Source organism: Symphalangus syndactylus, chromosome 14 (assembly GCF_028878055.3).
Source record: "Symphalangus syndactylus isolate Jambi chromosome 14, NHGRI_mSymSyn1-v2.1_pri, whole genome shotgun sequence".
Taxonomy (NCBI): domain Eukaryota; kingdom Metazoa; phylum Chordata; class Mammalia; order Primates; family Hylobatidae; genus Symphalangus; species Symphalangus syndactylus.
Window position 1 is genome coordinate 107,739,664 of NC_072436.2, and position 22,473 is coordinate 107,762,136.

The window sequence follows — 22,473 nt, forward strand, 5'->3', positions numbered from 1 at the left end:
CACGTGGTGAGACACACCCGTTCACTGGCACCTGTGACTGGCGAGTCAATACTGGGTGTGGCCCTTCCTTCTAGGAATGAGCTCCCTGGAGGTTTCCTTCACAGAAGTGGGCAGGGTCCTGCTCGTCACAGTCTGTCCCCCGGCCAGACAAAGGGCTCCATGCCTGGCCTCAGCACTCCCTAAGCCCACAGGGGACCCTGTCGTGGAGCTCCTCTGTATGCCCAGGCTGTGCAGGCATCCAGGTTTAGGCAGTGAGGATGGAGGGTCAGCGATTGAGCCTGAGCTCTGAGGTCAGGGGGACCGAGTCCTAAGCATCTCTGGGATCTCAGGCAGTTTGCTTTCTCTCTCTGGCCCTCGGTTTTACCATCTGTACAATTGAGCAAATGATAGCACCCACTTCATGGGGCACAGTGGGAGAGACAGAAACTGTAGGAAAAGCACTTGGTCCCTCTCCCCTCCTTTTTCCCCTCCCCTTCCCTCCCCTCCCCTCCCCTTTCCTTTTTCCTTCCCTCCCTCCTTCATTCCTTCTCTTCTTTCCCTCCCTTCCCTCCCTTCCCTTCCTCCCTTCCTTCCTTCTTTCCTTCCTTCCTTCTTTCCTTTTAAATAAAAGACAGGGTCTTGCTCTGTTGCCCAGGCTGGAGTGTAGCAGTGCGATCACAGCTCACTGCAGCCTCTAACTCCTTGGCTTAAGCAATCCTCCCACCTCAACCTGCTCAGTAGCTGAGAATACAGGCACACACCACCCTGTCTGGCGAATTTTGATACTTTTTGTGGAGATGGGGGTTTTGCCCAGGCTGGTCTCAAACTCCTGGGCTCAAGCAATCTGCCTGCCCTGGTGTATTCTTATGCTAACCTGCCTGGGTCTTGGCTTCTTTGTGAAGTGGGGGAACAACAGAGCCTGCTCCTAGGGTCGGAGGGCAGAAGGAGCTGATGGGTGGGAAATGCATGCAGCAGGGCCCACTGGCACCGGGCTGTGCAGGGCAGCTTCATTGTTTCTCTTCTCTCCCGACACCCATTCCTGCTGATGGCCAGGACCCTGCTCTGGTCACTTAAAGGTCTCTTATGCTTTCATGTAGTCTCTTTCTGGGTTCACTCTTTCGATTCAGGACTCCTGTTTTTGTCTTCTTCCCACCCCATCCCTTTCCCTAGGGGTGGCGTCCTAATGGGAGAGGGGCCTTCTGAGCCTCTGGTTGGCTCTGGGGCTGTGCCTGGCCCTGGGTGTCCTGGAGTGGAATCTGGCTGTGGCTGTGTCTGGCTGTGGCTGGTCCCACTGTGGCATTCATTCTGGGCAGCATGGTTCTCAGGTTTGGGGCCTTTGGGAGTGTGGGAAACATTGCTAGGTCCCCCAAGGTGTTCAGTTCTCTCCTCCTGGGCGTGTAGCCCCTTGCAGGTCAGTGGGGTCCTGGGACTCGCTTCACGGAGTGAAATATGAGCAGAAACAACCTGTGTGTTCCTGGGCTGTCATTTCAGAGCTGGTGGCTCCCTCCAGGATCCTTCCACTGTGGGAAGCCCTGAAGCCTCATGTTGAGGCAGCAGCATTGTAACAGCGTGAGGCCTCCATCGGCCTGGGAAGCTGAGTGACTATAATGGGCACGGTCTCTGCCACCCCATGCGGGACACATGGTGGATCCAGAACCACACCCCGGCTGTGCTGAGCCACTGTGAGTTGAGGCTTGACACTGCAGCACAACCTAGGCCGCCCTAACCAAGACACACAGACGCCCAGGCCTCTCACTGGTTCTAGGATTCCCAGGATCTGGGTTCAGCGGGACTTCTGGCCTTTTCTACACGCCTCTCACAGGCTGTGGGTACTGGGTGGGCACAGTCTCAGGCCCACTCTCAGCCTGTGTGTTCACAGGTCGCCCCCAGTCCCACCAAGAAGCAGCTCACAGGCTCCTCTGATTTCCACTGCACCTGCCCACTCCCATCCTCTGTGGGCTTTCACAGCCCACACACCCAGGGTCCAGCCAGGGCTGCTGTCTTCCTTTCTTCACCTCCCCAGAATGGACACTTCCCACACTCCCTACCTGGTATTAAAATGATCTTTGGCCAAGCACGGTGGCTCATGCCTGTAATACCAGCAATTTGGGAGGCTGAGAGGGGTGGATCACCCGTGCTCAGGAGTTCAAGACCAGCCTGGCCAACATGGCAAAACCCTGTCTCTACTAAAAATACAAAAATTAGCAGGGCGTGGTGGCGGGCACTGTAGCCCTAGCTACTTGAGAGGCTAAGGTAGGAGAATCTCTTGAACCCAGGAGGTGGAGGCTGCAGTGAGCAAAGATTGTGCCACTGCACTCCAGCCTGGGTGGCAGAGAGAGACTCCAACTCAAAAAAAAAAAAAATCTGCAAGTCTGATCTCCTTTCTGGACTCAGTGTTCCTCCAAGATTGTCCCACTTACCAGCTGTGTGACCTTGGGCAAGTTAGCAAACCTCTCTGCGCCTCATTGTCTTCATCTGGAAAGACATAACATTGTTGGGAGAATTGAATACATTAATACACATAAGGCACTTAGTAAAGCAGTGCCTTTTACTTGTATTGCTTATCTACTGCCACATAACAAATTACCCCCAAAATTTAACAGCTTAAAATAATAAACATTCATGATTTTGCACTGTTTCTGAGGGTCAGAAGTCAGGGAGTGGTTTCTCCAGTTGGTTCTGGCTCAGCCTCTCCCATGAGGCTTCAGTTAGGATATGGGCAGGGGCTGCATCATCTGAAGGTTTGGCTGGGGCTGGAGGCTCTGCTTCTGAGATGGGTCACTCACCTGGCTGTTTGCTGGGCGCCTCAGCTCCTTGCCACATGGGTCTTCCCACAGGGCTGTTTGAGTGTCCTCGTGACATGACAGCTGACTTCGCCCAGGGAAAGTGACCTGAGAGACAGCAAAGAGGAGGCTGCAATGCCTTTTATAACCTAATCTTGGGTGTTACACATCATTGCTTCCACATCTATTCATTAGAAGTGGGTGCAGTCTACACACAGAGGAAGGACAGTTAAGCTCTATCTTTTGAAGGCAGGGGTGTCAAATAATTTGCAGACATATTTGAAAACCACCAAGTTGTCCAGGTGCGGTGGCTCATGCCTATAGGCCCGGCACTTTGGGACATGGAGGTGGGAGGATTGCTTGAGCTCAAGAGTTCGAGACCAGCCTGGGCAACATAGTGAGACCTTTTCTCTACTTAAAATAGAAAATATTAGCCAGGTGTGGTGGTGCATGCCTGTAGTCCTAGCTACCCGGGAGGCTAAGGTGGGAGGATCACTTGAGCCCAGAAAGTCAAGGCTGCAGAGAGCCATGATCATGCCCCAGCACTCCAGTCTGGGTGACAGAGTGGGATCCTGTCTCAAAATAAAAATAAAAATAAAACCACCAAGCTGCTGAATCCACATTGGCTGTTATTACTGCCAATCCTCTTGCTCCTTCCAAGGGGCTTGAGCACAGTAAGTACATAATGAATGCTTATTCAAAGTATGAGGGGGCTGGGCATGGTGGCTCATGCCTGTAATCCAAACACTTTGGGAGGCTGAGGCGAGTGGATCACTTGAGGTCAGAAGTTTGAGATCAGCCTGGGAAATATGGTGAAACCCTATCTCTACTAAAAAATACAGAATTTAGCCGGCATGGTGGTACACACTTGTAATCCCAGCTATTCAGGAGAATAGCCCCTGCCCATATCCTAACTGCAGCCTCATGGGAGAGGCTGAGCCAGAACTGGTTGGAGAAACTATTCCCTGACTTCTGAGGCAGGAGAATCACTTAAACGCGGGAGGTGGAGGCTACAGTGAGCCAAGATCATGCCACTGAACCCCGGCCTGGGCGAGAGAGCGAAACTCTGTCTGGGGGATAAAAAAAAAGAAAGAATAAAAAGACAAAGAAAGTATGAGTGCATGAATGGATGTGCGAGTGAAAAACATGAGCTAGTAGAGGAAGGAGAGGAGGCAGAAGGGAGGAAATGGTGTGAGGGGGAGGAGGGGCCATGGATTGTGCCTTCTGTGTTTGAGGCTTCAGGTCCTCTCCCTCCCTTGGCCTGGGGTCTGCCTACCCATTACCCTATCCCAGCCTGACCCCCAGGCTCCCGACCCTCTGAACCTCTGCCCTCCATCTGCCCCCTTGAGCTTGCTTTGGCATGAGACAGCCCCTGTTCTTGCTGTGGCTTCTGTGCCTCATGGTTCTAACATGGCTGCCCCAGCCCCATATATCACCTCCTTAGGAGAATAGATCCTGAGGGGGGAAAATATCTTTCACTTCCAGGATCTTTACTTTGTCAGGGAGGAAAATCTTTTCAGGAAGCTCTCCCCTCTCCATCCAAAATTCCCCTACTCCTCATATCTCCCTGGGTAAAAGAAGGTCACATGCTTACCCCCTGGACCAATGAATGGAAGGAAAAGAGGATGGTGATGATTTCTCCCTTGGTGCTGGGCTCAGTGCCTGGTGTATAGAATGGGGCTCTGTGGGCAGAGACATGCATGTGGCTGCTGGGCAGGCACTGAGGGTGACTGACCCCAAAAACCATGAACAAAGGGCTACAGGGAGCTTTCTGAAGAAGAAGGTCTTGAACTCTTGACCTCAGATGATCCACCTGCCTCAGTCTCTCAAAGTGCTGGGATTACAGGTGTGAGCCATGGTGCCTGGCCCATGGCTGAGGGGCTGCCAACAACTCACAGAAGCCTGGACCTGCTTCCCCAGGGAGCTGAGGCTTGAGCAGGGCTTTGAAGGATGCATGAGTTCATCAGGCCCAAGAAATCGCCTGCAAAGGCTCTGAAACACAAAATAGCAAATGTCAAGGTAATGAAGAGCCTCACGGAGGCTAAGATAGTTGAAAAGTAAATCAACAGTCCAGTGATTAGACTGCCAGGCTAAGGGGCTCAGGTCTAACTTGTAGGCCATCCTTCTTCTAATTCAAGTCTTTAAAGTACCACTTCTGTGGTTTAACCATGGCTGAGCACCATTATTTAACAATTTATTTAAAACCCAACACTTTTAAAAGGTAATTTCAACCTAAAAGTACATCCCACAATACTCTACAAGCAGAACACCAGCCCAGCTTGCCACAAATAGCAGGTAACTAAATAAATGCAACGAAAATAAAACAAGGCCAGTGCGGTGACTCACACCTACAATCCCAGCACTTTGGGAGGCCAAGGTGGGACTGCTTGAGGCCAGGAGTTTGAGACCTACCTGGGCAACATGGTGAGACCCTGTCTGTACAAAAAAATACAAAAGTTAGCCAGATGTGATGGTGTGCACCTCCCAGCTACTTGGGAGGCTGAGGTGGGAGAATCCCTTAAGCCTGGGAGACAGCAGTTACAGGGAGCTGAGACTGCACCACTGTACTCCAGCCTTGGTGACAGAGTGAGATCCTATCTCCAAAAAGAAGAGGAGGAAGAAGAAGGAAGAAGGGAGGAGGAGAAGAGGAGGAAGAGGAGGAAGAGAAAGAGGAGGACGAAGAAGAAGAAGAATAAGAAGAAGAAGGAGAAGGAGAAGGAGAAGGAGAAGAAGAAGAAGAAGAAGAGGAAGAAGAAGAGGAGGAGGAGGAGCAGAAAGAGGGAGGCAAAGAAGGAAAAGATGAGGAGGAGGAAGAGGAGGAAGATGAGGAGGAGGAAAAGATAATCATCATGATAATGACTGATGATGAAGATGATGAAGAGAAAGGAGAAGAGGAAGAGGATGAAGAGGAAGGGGAAGAGAGGAAGAGGAGAAAGAAGAAAAGTTATGATGCAGATGGGCCAGGCACCATGGCTCACACCTGTAATCCCAGCACTTTGAGAGACTGAGGCAGGTGGATCATCTGAGGTCAAGAGTTCAAGACCAGCCTGGCCAACATGATGAACCCCTATCTCTACTAAAAACACAAAAAACTAGCCAGTGGTGGTGGTACTTGCCTGTAATCCCAGCTACTCAGGAGGCTGAGGCAGGAGAATCACTTGAACCTGGGAGATGGAGGTTGCAGTGAGCCGAAATCATGCCACTACACTCCAGCCTAGCCGACAGAGACAGACTCCATCTAAAAAAAAAAAAAAAAAAAGATGATGAAGATGATGCCAGGGAAGACAAAATGATGATGGTGATTTATGTTTGTGGAATAACAAAGGGAAGTAGAATAACAAAGGGTAGGCTTGGCTTTCAGAAAGCGTTTCTCACTATCACCTTCTCACAGCTGAAAAGCACGAGAGGAGGCTCTGTGAGTAGCCACTGAGCCTGGAGAGTCCTAGGTGGCTGGTTGGACCCTGCAATGGGGCTGCATATGGTGCTGCTTATGGGGCTGCCTGTCCAGAGACTGCAGCTCCCTAAAGGCAGTGGTAGCTTCTTCAGCCCCCTGCCCAGCCTGGGACAATCCTGCCCAGAGGCTCATGGGACTGGAAGGCACCTCCCAGTAGCCACTTCCTGAAGCCAGAGACAAGGGCAACTGGTTTATTCACCAATCTTGTGGCACGTCAAGGAGAAAAGGGTCACTGTATGAGTGCCTGCTGGGGGCCAGCCACTCACAACCCCTCTTGGTGAAGCTGGTGTTCAGACTTTGCACACAGGCACTCTGGAAAGAAGGTGTCTGAACTTCCATCTTGCAGGAGGGGAAACTGAAGCTCAGAGATGTCAAGTCACTTGCTCTTGGTCACATCTGTGTGACCAAGTTGGTTGTAGAGTCAGGAGTTAAAACCATGTTCGTCTAGCCCCAGGGTCTCTCTGTACATGTGTGTCCATATGGGTACACACGTGCATTGCACACGTGTGTATATGTGTGTGTGTGTGTACATGTCTCTGGGAGCCCTCCCCTGTGAGACTGGTAAGCTGGACTTGTGGCAGTCACCTCCTAGCTGACCTCCTGGCCTCCACCCTCACCCTGCCCCAGGGTATTCTCCAAGCAGAGGTCTGAGTGGTCCTGTTAAAACCTAGGTCATGCCACAGCCGTCTCCTCCCAGTCCTCCAGGGCTCCCCATCCTTCTCAGAGGAGAGGCCAAGGTATCCTCTGTGGCCTCCCCGGTCTTCCCCATCATTGCTCTGACACCTCTACCCTTACTCTCCCTAGCTCCTCTCCAGCCATGCCAGTGCCCACAGCTCCTCTAGGGTGCTCCAAGGCCTTTGCACTGGCTGTTCCCTCTGCCTGGGGTGCTGTTACCCCAGACATCCATGAGGTTCCCTCACTCACCTCCTTCAATCTCTGCTCAAAGTCCTTCCTCAGAACAACCTTCCCTGACCTCCTGGTTTAAAATGGTAGCTCCTTTCTTCCCCTTACTGGCCTGCTGATCCCCCTTCCTTGGCTGTATTTTTATAGAATTTACCTATTTTTAATTTTCTTTGTTGTCTATGTCCCCTGCTGGGAGGTCCTTCCCTCCCTTGTCTGAGTCATTTACTGCTGCCTCCCTAGTGACCTGTACAGTGTCACAGTGTCTGGTACACAGTAGGTGCTCAAAGTTTTTTTTGTTTGTTTGTTTTTTGTTTTTTCAGACAAAGTGCCACTCTATCACCCAAGTTGGAGTGCAGTGACATGATCTCAGCTCACTGCAACCTCCGTCTCCCGCGTTCAGGCGATTCTCATGCCTCAGCCACCTGAGTAGCTGGGACTACAGGCACATGCCACCACACCCAGCTATTTTTTGTATTTTTAGTAGAGATGGGGTTTCGTCATGTTGATCAAGCTTGTCTCAAACTCCTGGGCTCAAGTGATTCTCCCACCTCAGCCTCCCAAAAGTGCTGGGATTACAGGTGTGAGCCATTGTGCGCAGCTAAGTTTTGCTGGATAAATGTTCAAGTCCTGGGAGAAGCCAAGCCTTCCCTCTCCACCTGCTGAAGCCTCATGGGGAGGGGCCCGAGGATGGGGCTTTCTAGTTCCCACCTCTTGTGACAGATGCCATCAAGGCCCAGGCAGATGGTGCGCTGCGCCAATGGATTTTGGCAGCAGTTAGCCCGAAAGGGCAGTTCCTGCTTGGGCAGATTGGCAGGAAAAGCCCCAAGTCAATAAGGGGTGGGAGATAAGCAGGTTCGAGAGAAGCTACTGAGATTGGGTGGGCTCCAGGCCGTTCCTGTGAATCTGCAGGGCAACCCAAGGTGGCGGTGGGGTGGGGCGGGTGCCCTGCTGTGGCACCTGGAGCTGGTACAAGGCCTGCTCTGGCCCTGGTCACGGTGTGGGGTGGGGGCTCCTTCTGTCTTTGGCTGCCTGTCTCTGCTCTCTGAGAGGCAAAGGATGCCAGGCCCAGGGCACTGGACCAGGCTCGTGGACTCCTGCTCAAGGCACTGCCGACTTCGGATTTTAGGCCCAAGTCCCAGGGGGGACTTCGCTTCTGAGCCAGCTGGCCCTGGTTCAAGGGTTTGCCATCTGTAAAACGGGGATAATAATAGTACCAGTGCGGCAAGGTTACTGGGAGTATGAACTGAGACTAGGTGTAGAAACTGCTTAGCTAAGCCTGGCCCGCTGGGGCGTGCAAATGGGGAGAGGGAACCCAGGGAATGACCCATTTTCCAAATGAGGAAATGGAGGCCTAAGAAGTTAGTTTCTGTGCCCTGTGTGCAGAAGTGCCCATTAAGTGGGAGTTTTTGTCGCTATTTTAGCTGCAGCAACACTGCCTCATAGCTGTGTGACCCAGGATCAGTCACTCAGCCTCCCTGGTCTGGGTCTCAGGTGCTGTTCTGTAAAAGAAGATCATACTACTAGAAGGCTTCCCAGCATCTACAAGAGATTCAAAATATGCAGGCTGACTGAGGCTGGGAAGCTGGTGGGGGCCTCACCTGGATCAGAGGAGACTCCAGCCCTGGAACGTCAGACCTCCATCTGGGATGGACTGGGGACAAGCGGAGGGAGGGGGGCCGCTGGCTGTGGGAATGTCGAGGATGGAGAGGGGAAATCTGAGGGGGCTTCTCAGAGGAGGTGAACTCTGAGCTGGGCTGTAAATCGGCAAAGATTTAAAATGTACAACATTTGGCGGCGGGGAGGCTGTGGTGAGATGGGCACTTGTGTACATCGCTGGTGAGAGTGTCAGTGGTCCAATATTTTTGGAAAGCAATCTGGCAATTTGTAGCCAGAGTCTTAAGATGGTTTACCTTTCTATGATCTGGTAATTCCCATGCTCAGGACCTCTTCTAGGGAGGTAATATAAAATGTGGACAGACCAAGCGGGTGCATGGCTAGCTACAGGGATACATTCCCTGCAGCAGAACTTGTTACACACTTTAGAAATGGAGTTTCCATGGCCAGGCTCAGTGGCTCGCACCTGTAACCCCAGCACTTTGGGAGGCTGAGGCGGGCAAATTGCTTGAGCCCAGGAGTTTGAGATGAGTCTGGGCAACATGGGGAAACCCTATCTCTACTAAAAATACAAAAATTAGCTGGGCATGTTGGTGCACGCCTGTAATCCCAGCTACGGGGGACACTGAGGCAGGAGAATTGCTTGAACCCGGGAGGCAGAGGTTGCAGTGAGCCAAGATGGCACCACTGCACTCCAGCATAGGCAACAGTGTGAGACTCCATCTCAAAAAAAAAAAAAAAAAAAGGAGTTTCCAGGATCATGGAGAAATTATGAACCATATCATGTCGCGCTGGGTCAAAAGCATGACATGAAATGACACCCACTGTGTTATTTCAATTCTAAAATGCATAGAAAAAAGACCAGAAAGAAATCTGCCAGGGTGTCCACAAGGGTTGTCCTTTAATGGTGAGACTATGGGAAATAATGTTTTTCTAGACTTTGACAAATTGCCAAGAGAGCTGTGCAGTCCTTTTGGCAACCAGTGGCAGCAACACGGCAAGAGAAAAATGAAACCCGGCAAAGGAAGAGGTGACAGCAGCTCAGGTAAACACCGGGCACAAGGATGGTTCGTTTGGACACTTGTTGAGCCGCCGGCTTGGCCAGAGACCAAGAGCTGTCCTTTACCCGCCCCCTCCCTTGTGGCCAGTCCAACCAAACCTGTCAATTTTACCTGCTGAACATGTTGCAGGTCACCCACTTCAGCTGTGACCCGTCCCCATTGCCACGGGCTCCTCTTGATCACTCCTTACCTGCAGCTCCAGTCATCTTGCCAGCCACATCCAGCCATGCCATTTCTTTGCCTAAAACACTTCCGTGTGCCATTGCCATTTGTCTCTCAGCCAAGCTCTCCAGTGCAGCTTTGAAGGCCTCTGGGGGATGCCCAGGCACGCCCTCTGGGTATGGCACCATCATGCTGCGTTCCTGCCTCTCTAGCTGGCTTCTTTATCATCTTCCATCTACGCCACGCCCAGCCTGGCCCAGGAGCTAGTGCTGCAGAGTGGAGCCAAAGAACAAACATGGGGATTGAATGAACAAGCGGAGTGGTTCCTACCCTCTGCTGGGGCGTGCAAATGGGGAGAGGGAACCCAGGGAGCGACCCATTTTCCAGATGAGGAAATGGAGGCCTAAGAAGTTAGTTTCTGTGCCCTGTGTGCAGATGCCACAGCTGGGAAGTCATGGTCTGCCTGTCTGTTGTTAGTTCCTGTCCTTTGTGAGGGCAACGGCTGTGTTCAGGTCACATCTGTGTCCGCAGGACGCAGCCCAAGCAGGCACACGGGCGGAGGTGGAATGAGAGTGAGGGGGCCCTGGGTCTCAGCCCACAGGGCAGCAACTTGAATATTTTTAGCTGCCGTCTTGGGGAGGGGACATGCGGGTAGCAGTGGGGAGTGCTCAGGAGGGTGGCCTCAGTTGACCCAGAGGGGCTGGGCTAATCAAATATTGAGCTCCCTGCATCTGACCCAGCGGTTGGGAAGGGCTTCTGGAGGTGAAGGGGTCAGGGTAAGGACAAAATACTGTACCAGCCAGCGATCACCAGTCTGCCCCTACGCCCAGGTGTTGGGGGAGCTGACAGGGTGGGGAGCCCACAACTGCCCAAAGACTGGTCAGTACTTCTATCCAGGTGGACAAGGGCCCAAGCTCCTCACATGTGATTTTTAAAGAGAAGCCAGGAATCCAGGTATTTGTACCAGATCCCCGACGTTTAAAATCTTGGCTCAATATCTCTTTTAAAAGCCTTTGATGGCCAAACAGAACACACAGGGGGGGCTGCACTGCGCCCAGGGGCTGCCCATTTGTAGCCTCTGGTTGGGGGGTGTGGCTACTGTGTTTGGGCTCTGGTAGTGCCTCCCTGCATCCACTATAGGTCCCCAGGCCCCCACCAGTCTTCCAGCCCATGTGCCTGTTGAGTCTCCGATTTTCTGTCCAAATGAGGAGCTCACTCAGGAGCCGTCTCGGCTCCAGGCGAGGCAGCTGGGAGGAAGCAGGACCTTCATGGCATGGGACAGTCCTCAGCCAAAAGGGCATGAGAGCTGGGGGATAAATGCCTGACCTCCTGCCCCTCCCAGGACCAGTCCCAAGGCTCATCTACGCAGCTCTGCAGAGGGGCTCCAGAGAGGCTGAGTATCAAGTGCCCCCAGCAGTGTCTGGCAGTGACCAGGCCAGCTGTGCCCTGTCTACTGGCCTCCTGCCCTTCTCTCCCAGCTCCCACTCTAGCTTTCTGGGGCCACTACCCAAATAAACCAGCTGCACCGTGTCCTCCTTTCAGGCCTCTGCTGTCAGGGGTTCCCCAAACGAAAGCCATGAGATTTTGCTCATGGCAAAGAAACAAAAATCCTTTGAGGTGTAACAAACGCCAGGAAAGAAATGGGTGGCAGCTGCTGATGGAGGAAAGCAGGGGTCTGACGTCAGAATAGTCCCTGGAAGTAACACGGATTCTGTGGACAGAGGATAAGGACAGAGGATGGGTGCAGGTGCAGGGGTGGGGGAGGGGGCTGGAGGGAGGAAAGGCAAGTGCCAAGGTCCTGGGAGGGGAATAAGTTGAGGCGTCTTCCAGGATAGGGCAGAGGGCTCGTGTGCTGCAAGTGGTGGGGTGTGGCCAGGGTGGGCTGCAAAGGTGGGCTGGGCTGCCTTATTTTGGGTGCTGTATCAGTCAGGATTCTTCAGAGAAACAGAACGAACAGGAGATACAGATAGGTAGATAAGTAGGTAGGTACAGATATATAGATTTATAGGCTGGGCACTGTGGTTCATGCCTGTAATCCCAGCGCTTTGGGAGCCTGAGGCAGGATGATCACTTGAGGCCAGGAGTTCAAGATCAGCCTGGGCAACATAGTAAGACAAAAAAAAAAAAAAAAATTACCAGGTGTGCTGGCACACGCCTGTAGTCCCAGCTGCTCGGGAGGCTGAGGGGATAGGATGGCTTGAGCCTGGGAGTTCAAGGCTGCAGTGAGCTTTGATGGCAACACTGCACTCCAGCCTGGGTGACAGAGTGAGACCCTGTTTCTAAAATAAAATGAAATTAAAAATGAGATTTACAGATGCCCCTCAGTTTACAATGAGGCTACATCCCAATAAACCCATCCTAAGTTGAAAACAACTTTAGTACCTCGATAAACCTGTCATAAGGTTGAAAAATCGTCAGCTGAACCCTTATAAGTTGGTGGCCATCTGTATTATGGGAATTGGCTCATGCAATTCTGGAGGCCAAGGGGACCTAGAATCTGCTGTCTGCAAGCTGGGAAGCCCAGGAAAGCCAGTGGTGTCGTTCCAGTCCAAGATGGAAGGCCTGAGAGCCAGGGCCACTGATGTCCAAGGGCAGGCAAAGATGGACATCCGGGATCAAGCAGAAAGCAAATTTGACCTTTTTCCTCCTTGTTTTATTTGGGCCCTCAATGGATTGAATGGTGGCCACCCACAATGGTGACGGCGATCTTCTTCACTGAGTCTACTCATTCAAATGCTACTATCTCCCCCAGCCCCCCACCCCCTTTTTTTTTTGAGATAGGGTCTCACTCTGTCACCCAGGCTGGAGTGCAGTGGCCAATCTCGGCTCACTGCAGACGTCTGCCTCCTGGGTTCAAGTGATTCTCGTGCCTCAGCCTCCTGAGTAGCTGGGACTACAGGTGCCCACCACCATGCCCGGCTAATTTTTGTATTTTCGGTAGGAGACAGGGTTTCACCATGTTGGTCAGGTTGGTCTCGAACTCCCGACCTCAAGTGATCCACCCACCACAGCCTCCCAAAGTGCTGGGATTACAGGCATGAGCCACCGCTACCTGCCTCAAATTCTACTCTCTTGCAGAAACACCCTCCCAGTCATACTTGGAAATCACGTCATGCCCGCTATCTGGGCACCCCTTAGCCCAGTCAGGCCGACACATAAACTGAATCATCACAGCTGCCCCTGAGGATCAGCTGGGAACCTTAAAAAATTCCAGGGCTCAGCTGCACCCCACAGGTGCTGGCTTTGTACCTGAGGGGGCCTGGGCCTGGGCTGAAGCCTGTTTTTCTGGCTGGGCTGTTGGTGAGACCCCCTGGTTGAAATTGCATGCACCAGGCTGGGTACTGGTGTTTGATTTACCTGCCCCCCACTTCATCTACACAAGCAAGGACCCTGCCAGAAAGGTTCCCATTTTACAGATGAGGAAATTGAGCCTCAATGCGGTTTCACCATGTACTCAAGGCCACAGGGATGGGGAGCGTTGGTGCAGGGACTTGAACCTCGTCAGCAACTCCAAAGCCAGCACTGCCGCCTACTCCACCGTGCTTGAGGTCTCGCTGGTCACTGAGATACCAGCAGCAGCTCGGTCTCAGCTCAGATACCTGTGGAGGGTTGGGGGACACAGAATTTCTGATGGTGGCAGAGGAAAGCCCTCAAACACTCCTACCCTTGGCAACCTGGCCCGGGCAAATTCTCCTGAAGCTCTTTGGCTGGCCCTGGTAAGGCCTGGAAGACACCAGAGTGAGCACACATAGGGAGAGGCTGAAAGTTAGGGCCAAGGGCATGGAGAACTGAATGGAATTCAGGCTTTAAGAATCTGGAACTGTATCCAAGAATGACTCCATCCATCCATCAATCCATCCATCGATCCATCCATCCATCCATCCATCCATCCATCCATCCAACATACATGCACAGAGAGCCCATGGGCCAGAGCCTGCACCCAGCTCCCAGAGAACAGGTGAAAATAAAACACAGTCATTGTCTGTGGGTGAGTCTATTGGAGAGGGAGAACTGAAATAAGAATTGCAAGGCTGGGTGCTGTGACTCACGCCTCTCGTCTTAGTGCTTTGGGAGGCTGAGGCAGGAGGACTGCTTGAGCCTAGGAGTTTGAGATCAGCCTGCGCAAGTGAGACCTTGTCTCTATGAAAAAATTAATAAATTAACCAGGAGTGGCGGCGTGTGCCTGTGGTCCCAGCTCTCTGGGAGGCTGAGGAAGGAGGATTGTCTGAGTCCAGGAGGTCGAGGCTGCAGTAAACTATGATTGCCCCACTGCTCTCCAGCCTTGGTGACAGAGTGTGACCCTGTCTCCAAAAAAAAAAAAAAATTCCATTCCACAGTTCACAACACACTGTGATGTGTGTGTGTCATGGTGGCATCTCTGATCTGGGGTGACATTTAGGGGTACAAGGACTCAGACTTAAATACCCTAGTCCCAGAGTGACCTGGTTCTTTTCTTCTGTCAGCATTTTTTTTTTTTTTTTTTTTTTTGAGACAGGTTCTCACTCTGTTGCCCAGGCTGGAGTGCAATGGTGCGATCTCAGCTCACTGCAACCTCCACCTCCTGGGTTCAAGCGATTCTCCTGCTTCGGCCTCCTGAGTAGCTGGGACCACAGGCCTGGTTAATTTTTGTATTTTTAGTACAGACGGGGTTTCACCGTGTTGGCCAGGCTGGTGTCGAACTCCTGACCTCAAGTGATTTGCCCACCTTAGCCTCCCAAAATGCTGGGGTTATAGGCATGAGCCACCATGCCCAGCCTTTTAGCTCTTCTGATCCTATCACTGAGAAAATCTTGGCTAGGTGCCAATAGGCCTCCCCTATTAACAGCGCAGGCAAGGGTGGGCCCAGAGCCTGTGGTAGGTGCTAGGACCTGGCTAAAAATTTAATGATATGAATTTGCTTGTGCTGCATTTGTTTTTATATCTTTAATTTCCGGCAGGGGTAATGGGTTGAATGGTGAGCCCTTCTAAAAAGGTGTCCATGTCCTGAACCTGGTCCCTGTGAATGTGACATTATTTGGAAATAGGGTTTTTGCAGAGGAAATGAAGGATCTTAAGACCACCGTTGATCAGGGCGGGCCCTAAATCCAATGACTGCTGTCCTTTCAAGAGAAAAGAGAGGAGGATTTGACACAGACACGGGGAAGAAGGTGCTGTGGGGAGAGGCAGGGACTGGAGTGATTCACTCACAGGGCGAGGAACGCCAAGTGCCGGAGCCACCGGAGCCGGGAAAGAGGCAGGAGGCAGCTTCTTCCTCTAAGCCTCCAGGAGGAGCAGCCCCTCTGGCAGCTTGATTTTAGACCGTGGCCGGCACAACTGTGGGAGAGTAAATATCTATTGTTTTAAACTGCCCTGTTTGTGATCATTTGTCATGGTGGCCCTAGGAAATGAATGCTGCAGTGGTGCTGGTTTTCTGTTTCCAGCGAAAAGTCTTCCTCTTAAATAAATTGAATTTAAAGGGCAAACCAAGAGTCAAGGAAGCAAGGCCAGGTGTGGTGACACTTGCCTGTGTGCCCAGCTACTCAGGAGACTGAGTTGGGCGGACTGCTTGAGTCTGGGAGATCCAGGCTGCAGTGAGCTGGGACCACACCAGTGCACTCCGGCCTGAGCAACACAGCAAGACCCCGTCTGAAAAAAAAAAAAAAAAAGGCAAGGAAGCGACAGTGGAGGTGACAGGCAGGCGTGTGTTCAGGGGGCACATGCTGCCCTCTGGGAGGAAGTCAGACTGAGCCGGGCAGTGTCAGGACCGCAGGGACCAGGCAGAGCGGGCTGGGCCCCAAGGCAGGCGCATGGCCTGGGAGCCCAGGTGGCTGGTCTCTAAGTGGGACGGGTATACCCACGGCTGGAGCAGGGCCAGCAGCCCTGGGGCCTGTGGAGGGTAGGGAAGCTTCACACTGCCCATCGAGCAGCCTTAAGTGAATCCCCAGGAAGCCCCTTCACCCCATGGGTGATTCAGAACCAACTTTCCTTTGGAGAACAGCTCTTTAGACGTTAAGGGTTTTTTCCCAACGCCATGAAGTGCCACAGAGCAGCAGGACGTGGGGGAAGGGGGTTTCCAGCAGCTGGCTGGCCGGCAATCGGTCTTCCCCTAGAGGTCACCCGCAGGCAGGACACTACCACCTGCCTTTGCTGGCCCCGCCCTCCGGCTAGAGTCAGGACGCTTGGGCCTGTTGGCATATCCACTGGACCCTGCAAGGCTTCGCTTCACGGCTACCGAGTGGAACTCTCCCGAGGCCCTGGGGAAAACACTGACAGCAGCCGGTCTTTGCAGGTCACTTCCAACCGCAGAGCAGGTGATATACAGACACGCTCTGGGGGCACCAGAGATGTGGCCCCAGCCTCTCAACCAGCCCCAGGCGACCCCTGGGTTTGAACCTGGGCTGGGAATGCAAGGAGGGAGGAGCTGTCACCCAGCGGGCCTCAGACATATAAATGCCCACGAGGCCTTAGATCCGGGTGAGGCGGGGGCATGGGAGGGCAGCTCTGCCCTGGGCAGTGGCCTCCTCCTTCTGTTGGCATAGCCCCAACCCTTGGCACGCGGTGGCGGAAGGGGGTTCCTTGTTCATTCTTTCTCGACTCAACTTGGTTTTCCTCTCAAGACCCAGAAGTTCCCGGCCGTTTCTGGGTATGGTTTAAGCCGGATGGTCAGATTTTGAGAACCTGTGATCCTGTTTCCAGGGATTTCAGGGTTTCACGCTGGTGGACATTGGTATTTCTGAGTCACGTCCACCCCCGCACTTCACCTGACTCTGTCCTCGGTGGGGAGCCTTCCTGCTTCCCTTGGCCCAGCCTGGCAACAATGTGGCTGCTCACTATGCTTGTCTTGCGAGGTAGGGCTTGGCTGTCCCACTCCACAGATGCAGAGCCTGAGGCTTGGATGGGCAGCCACCTGCCCAACAGGGAAAAGATGCAGAATGTGGATCACGCTCCCTGTACCCGGCAAGGGTAGGGCAGGGACACTTCCTGATGGTGCCAACTGCCCCTTAGCAGTTATTCCCGGGTTGTATGAGCCCCGACAACCTCTTAGGAACCTGGGGATGGGTGGGAACCTGGCGCGGGGAGGAGGGAGAGGGAGGGGCTCCAGCCACCACACCCCTGCCAAGCAGCTGCGCCGGGATGAGGGGTCATTGGCTAGGAACCTTCCCATGCCAGGCCACGGCCTCCTGCCACAGCCCCCAGGAGCAGCACGCTACATTCTTGGTAACTTTTTTTCTCTTTTATTGCCAAGTTTAAATTTACAAGGAAGTTCCAGTTTTCATTTCCACCCTCGTGTTCAGTACCCACGAAGCATGAGTCACGCTAGTGAAAGCAGGTACTTCCCTAGAGTGGTCCCGAGGCTCAGAGGCATCGAGGTTTTCTAACCCTCGGTTCTCACTGGGACATAAATTATTTACATATTTTTAGCTCAAGGAAACATAAGGAACTCGTACAGTGTATGCCCAATGTCAAGATGACTAAATTAAATGCTTCAGATTTATTTATTGCATCTAGACAAGAAGATCAAAATCAGTTCACCCCATGCCTTTTTTAAAAACAGTGCATCTCAGAGACGTTAGAGGAACCTAGCGCATGTCTGGCAGGGCTGCGCTTCTTCACCTGCCCCTTGAGTTGCTTGTGAACGCAAGTGTCTGGGTAGTGGGAGGCTGCCAAGGCTCCGGGAGAGGGACCGGGCTGGGACGGTGGCAGAGGAGGGGCTGCTCACGGAGGCCCCTCTTCCCGATCCCACGCGATGGTGAAGGCTGGCCCTTCCTGCCTGGGGGAGCACCTCAGCTGGCCCCATCTGACCTGCTGGGGCAGCTACCTCGCATGTCCACAAAGGGACGAGCACACCTCCACAACAACATTCAAAGCCAAGGTTTGGGAGTTCCTGCGGCCAGCCCTGCTCCCTGACTTGGCAAACCCAGCCGGAGGTGCACAGGGGAAGGGTGGACCAGGGCCTGGGCCATAACTCTAAGTGCTCTCTGCAGGGACTCGGGGGGCGGGCTGGATGGGTCTGTGGGGGCTGACCTCAGACCTCTGAGGCTATGACCTGAGTGTCAGAAGCCACAGCCCCCGCTGTGGGCCTTCCCACACTCTTGGCTCTTCCTCTGGATGACAGGGACCCAGCGTGTCCTGTCTGGACTGGCCTGTCTGGGGGCGCCCCAGCTATGAGGTTTGTGGGGAGCTCCTGAAGACACAGCTGTGCCCACTGCCGCTGAGACCTGGGTGAGGTGGGGTCCTTTGAAGCCAAAATGGCTGGTGGCCTCCAATGGGCTCCCAGACCTCCTGACATAAGCAAAGCTTCTGGGAGCCCTGCTTATAGGAAATCCTCACCCCACACACCTGGAGGTGTCCCCCAGAGGCAAGTCGCCAGCCCCAGCTGAAAGAGGCCCCTGAGAGTGACCCTGCAAGCCCGCACAGGGACTGCCCTGTTCTTGGCCAGGGATGCAGGGTAGAAGCCCTGCCCTGAGCAGTGTCTTTTATCCTCCGCTGGTCCTCCCGGGCACCTTTTATCCTCTGTTGGTTCTCCCGGGCATGCTGTCCAGCCCTGGCCAAGACCATCCTCCTTCAGTGCTCAGTGGTCACAAGGCCAGTTGGAGCCCAGAGACTTCTGACAGCAGGCTGGTGGCCCACCCGTGTGGCATGGAGTGAGCTGCAGGCTATTCCTCCCGGTCACGCCTTGGGGCGGGGCAGCCACTTGCCTTCTCTAGTTTCTGCTGCCCCACAGACAGAGTCATTTCAAAACCAGAAGTGCACGTCTCAGTGGCTAGCCAGCTCCGGCCAGGGCCAGCTTGATCCTCTCCACCCCTCTTGCTCTTAAAAAATTAAGCAACACACAGGCTGCCTGCTGGGTGTCGCGTGTCCCGTCTCCTGATGCTGTGGTCCTTCTCCCCATGATGGTCTTCCCCCCACCCTACCCTGCCTTCCTTCTCTTCCAGGGATTCTGCAGATGGCCACGGTGATAGCGGTTTGTCCTTCCTTGGGGTTTCTGCCCATGTGGCCCCCTTTCTGAGCTGTGCCTTTTCTGTATTGAAGCAAAGGTCCTTGTACCTGCAGCCATGAAGGCTGGGTGGGCACAGCTACCCGGAGGGCTTCTGATGACCCATGAAGGCTGGGTGGGCAGAGCTACCTGGAGGGCTTCTGAGGACTGAGGCCTGTCCCCATGGGCGCCACTCCCCCTCCTTGGCAGGACTGTGTTTCCTTCATGAGGTTGAAAACTGCCCTCTGCAGGCCTTGCCGGGACAGCTGGCTTGGCCGAGGAGACAATGTTCCTCTAAAATGCAGGTGGCAAAAGCACAGCTCCCGAGATGACCCATGATGACCTAACACCCCTGGTGGGCACATCTGCCGGCAGGTCTGGAGGAAAGTTGTGGAAGGTCTTACCAGTGACCAGAGAGGTGAGGGGCCGCTGGCCCTGGTGGACTTGGGGAGGGTGGATCACGGCCTGGGCTTTGAGTGCTGTGTCCGTCTCCTGAGCTGGCCAAGTAGAAAGGAACATCTTGGGGGCTGTGTCTGATGCATCTGGGTCCTTGCTTGTACACACCCAGCCCGAATGGGGAAGGGAACCATGGGGTTTCCATTTTCAGACCAGCAGCAGTAGCAGAGAGGGACAGTGACAGACTCAGAGCTCTGGGGACACCATGCCCTTGCAGCTGGAGGGGAACTGGCTCTGGGCCATCTCTCGGCACATGTGGGCACACACAGTCGAGTGGCAGGTGACGCTAAGGGTGGCTTCCTTTGATTTCCATCATGGCCACAGGGTCGGGAGTCTTCACGGTCCCAAGTGGTTCCTTCTTAGAGATGGCAACACTGAAGAAGGTGCTGGAAGCTGTCTCTGTTTGGTTTTGGTGAAGACAAGTGAGGAAGCGTCCTGAGTGGGGAGCTGGCTACATTCTTCCTTTTCCTGGAGAAATCTTTCCATGATGGGAGGCCTCTCGGCTGCTATGGCAGAAAACTGTTCAGCCTTCTCAGCTCTGTGTGTACCTGAGAATATACGTATCTCCCTTGTTTTTGTTTAAAAAATAATCTAAACTTTCCAGGAAGGTACTTCATTATTCCACAGGCTTGCAGAGTTAGTGAGTAACAAAGAATCATTTAAATAAATGGAAAAAGCCACACTAAGAACTCTAAAACAAAACATCAGGAAAGTTCCAGTGAAAATGATAATGAAATCTTAACTGTATTATTACACTTTTCACATGACATCAAACCTTAGTGTTGATGTTTTTGGACTTTTTTTAAATAGAAGTTTTAAAAATAAATGTTCACCTGTTGCCAAAAGCAGAAATAAATATCCAAAGGAGATGTTTATGTAAGTCTGCTTTTCTACAAATTTCTACGTACAGTGACCTGGTCCAATTCTTCTGTGCACACTGGGGCTGGTGTCAGAGGAGCCATATGACAGAGGAAGAAAGAGGTGCCGGTGGGTCCTGCCACCCGGGGCTCAGAGACACGGAGCCCAGGCAGCTCCCTGAGGTGGCCGGTGCAGTCATCTGCATTCGCCGGGGTGTCTCTGCTGGTCCCAGCCTGCACGTGAAGAGATGCAAAGTGAAAAAGGAATTCAAGGACAACATGGGGCTTCTTCCCATTCAAGGGAGCGCAGGGATAGGTGGTTGAAATGGCTGCTGGGGGCTGCAGAGAATGGTGAGTGCTCCCAGTGTGTCTTGCCAGTCAGCGGCACTGGGGTCCCTACCAGCGGGGCCACACAAAGGGAGGCCCCGGCACTGACTCAGTCCTCAGAAGTGCCCGCAGGCTCAGCACATGCAGCCTCTTCACCCAGGGGCTCTGTGCAGGCGGCAGCCGGCGTGGACGGTGGGGGCATGCCGGTGAGGCTGCGGAGGCTGTGGGGGTCAACTGGGGGGACAAGGGTCAGCGACTCGACGCTCAGCGTGTCAGCCGTGTCCTCGCAGAGCAGGGAAATGGTGGGCTGCTGGGCAGGGACGAGGCTGGGGGACAGGCTGGCTGTCTCCACGGTTGCGCTCCTGGCCACGTTCTTGCTGGGCTTGGAGTCTGCTTCCGTTTCGTTGACGATTACCAACTGGTCAGGAAGGTGAGGCTTAGGCAGTTCTGGAGTCATGGGGGCATCTGGATTGGGGGAGAAAAACCAGAAACACACTGAGCTCTTGAGACACCCTGTCGCAGTGCGCCCTCTGCTCCCATCCTGAACCGCGGCCCTGGTGAGCTAGGTGGGAGGTGGCTGGCTGGTGTGAGGGCTCAGCGTGGCTCCACTCACTCCTTTTGGGGACACAGAACCCGCAAAATCCAGTCTGACCTAGCCTGGGGAAAATGCAGCAGGGCCTAGGGTTACCCTGACTTGTGATACGAGGGGAAAATTCAGGGCCTGTGCAAAATCAGCATGTGGGTTATGAAAGCACAATTCCTGGGTGCAGAGACCCGGCTAAGAGGCTTTATGTGTGGGCAAATCTCAGGCCTGCCTGATGATAAATACTTGTTTAGGAAGTAAATGGGCTTGGATATGCTCATAACATCAGGCCATTTCCAGAGTATACATTTGATGACATTTACCCAAGAGGGAACCCACTACAATACTTAAAAAAATAAAAAAATAAAAAAAAAGGAAATGCTGTAGAATTTTTCAGCTTGCAAAACCAAAACAAAACCTTGGCCTGTCTCCTCCTCCTCCTCCTCAAAGTGCTGAGCCAGCACCCACCAAGGGGCTGCTGTGGTTACTCAGGCCATTACTGTCCCGAGCTTCCCGGCAGGGGCCACTGAGAAACCACGCCAGGATGAAGGCAGGTGAGGTTCCACCCAACGCAGTTATTCTTGGAGCAGCAATTTCTTTTCTTGGTGCTTTTTTTTTTTTTTTTTTTTTTTTTTTTTGGTGGAGTCTCACTCTGTTGCCCAGGCTGGAGGGCAGTGGCATGATCTTGGCTCACTGCAACTTCCACCTCCCGGGGTCAAGTGATTCTCATGCCTCAGCCTCCCGAGTAGCTGTGATTACAGGCATCTGCCACCACATCCGGCTAATTTTTGTATTTTTGTAGAGATGAGGTTTCACCATGTTGGCCAGGCTGGTTTCAAACTCCTGACCTCAAGTGATCCGCCTGCCTCGGCCTCCCAAAGTGCTGGGATTACAGGCATGAACCACCGTGCCCAGCCCTTTTCAAAATCCTACAGATACATGCTGGCCCATTTGCCTTCCAATGATGAGCCTGCCTGAAGAGAAACAGCAGATGCAGCTGGAATTCATTGTGGAAAACATCTTCCAGCACTTCAGATGCCGGGTGTTTAAAAACATTGAGAGGAAGACAGTGGGCATCCTGCTTGGAGGCAAATTCTCATTTGCACAGAGCTGGGCGTCCCCAAGCCATGGCGGGAGGTGCTGATGATGCTATATTGAGCTAAAAGTCTGACAGCAGCCTGGGGCCCGGGAAGCATGGTAGAATTTTTTTTTGTTCAATGTGATTGCAGTTTAGTTTTTTATTTTCTAAGTCAGGCCAAAATAAAACAGAACAGCAAACGGAACATAAAGCAAAATAATGCAAAAACAAAGAACGAAATAAAAGCAGGCAGCATATAG

General features: G+C 53.1%; 2 protein-coding genes and 2 long non-coding RNA genes across 13 annotated transcripts in view; 1 reads left to right on the forward strand and 3 right to left on the reverse strand.

Moving 5' to 3' along the window:
• Positions 1-4,983, reverse strand: part of LOC129462217 (uncharacterized) — a 38,604-nt gene extending 33,621 nt beyond the window's left edge. The window contains exons 1-4 of the mRNA XM_063618234.1: positions 4,659-4,983; positions 4,357-4,444; positions 2,766-2,870; positions 2,400-2,454 (exon numbers count right to left, since the gene is read on the reverse strand). The gene's annotated coding sequence lies outside the window, so the exon portion shown is untranslated. The remainder of the gene's footprint in view (positions 1-2,399; positions 2,455-2,765; positions 2,871-4,356; positions 4,445-4,658) is intronic.
• Positions 4,984-4,989: 6 nt separating this feature from the next.
• Positions 4,990-15,575, reverse strand: LOC129461994 (uncharacterized). Its single transcript, XR_008650748.2, has 5 exons — positions 15,144-15,575; positions 13,454-13,555; positions 12,093-12,235; positions 9,985-10,225; positions 4,990-6,000 (listed from the first exon to the last, which is right to left on the reverse strand). It is a non-coding gene; the product is annotated as an uncharacterized lncRNA (long non-coding RNA).
• A 194-nt stretch (positions 15,576-15,769) lies between these two features.
• Positions 15,770-20,020, forward strand: LOC134732515 (uncharacterized). Its single transcript, XR_010115784.1, has 2 exons — positions 15,770-19,330; positions 19,693-20,020. It is a non-coding gene; the product is annotated as an uncharacterized lncRNA (long non-coding RNA).
• CLEC16A (C-type lectin domain containing 16A) overlaps positions 17,148-22,473 on the reverse strand; it is a 240,763-nt gene continuing 235,437 nt past the window's right edge. For 9 of the 10 annotated variants that reach the window (XM_055242568.2, XM_055242566.2, XM_055242565.2 and 6 more), the window contains one exon: positions 17,148-21,017. In XM_055242568.2, the coding sequence (XP_055098543.1) occupies positions 20,662-21,017 (356 nt within the window). In that variant the 3' untranslated portion in view covers positions 17,148-20,661. The remainder of the gene's footprint in view (positions 21,018-22,473) is intronic. The other variant, XM_055242569.2, reaches the window with a different exon arrangement.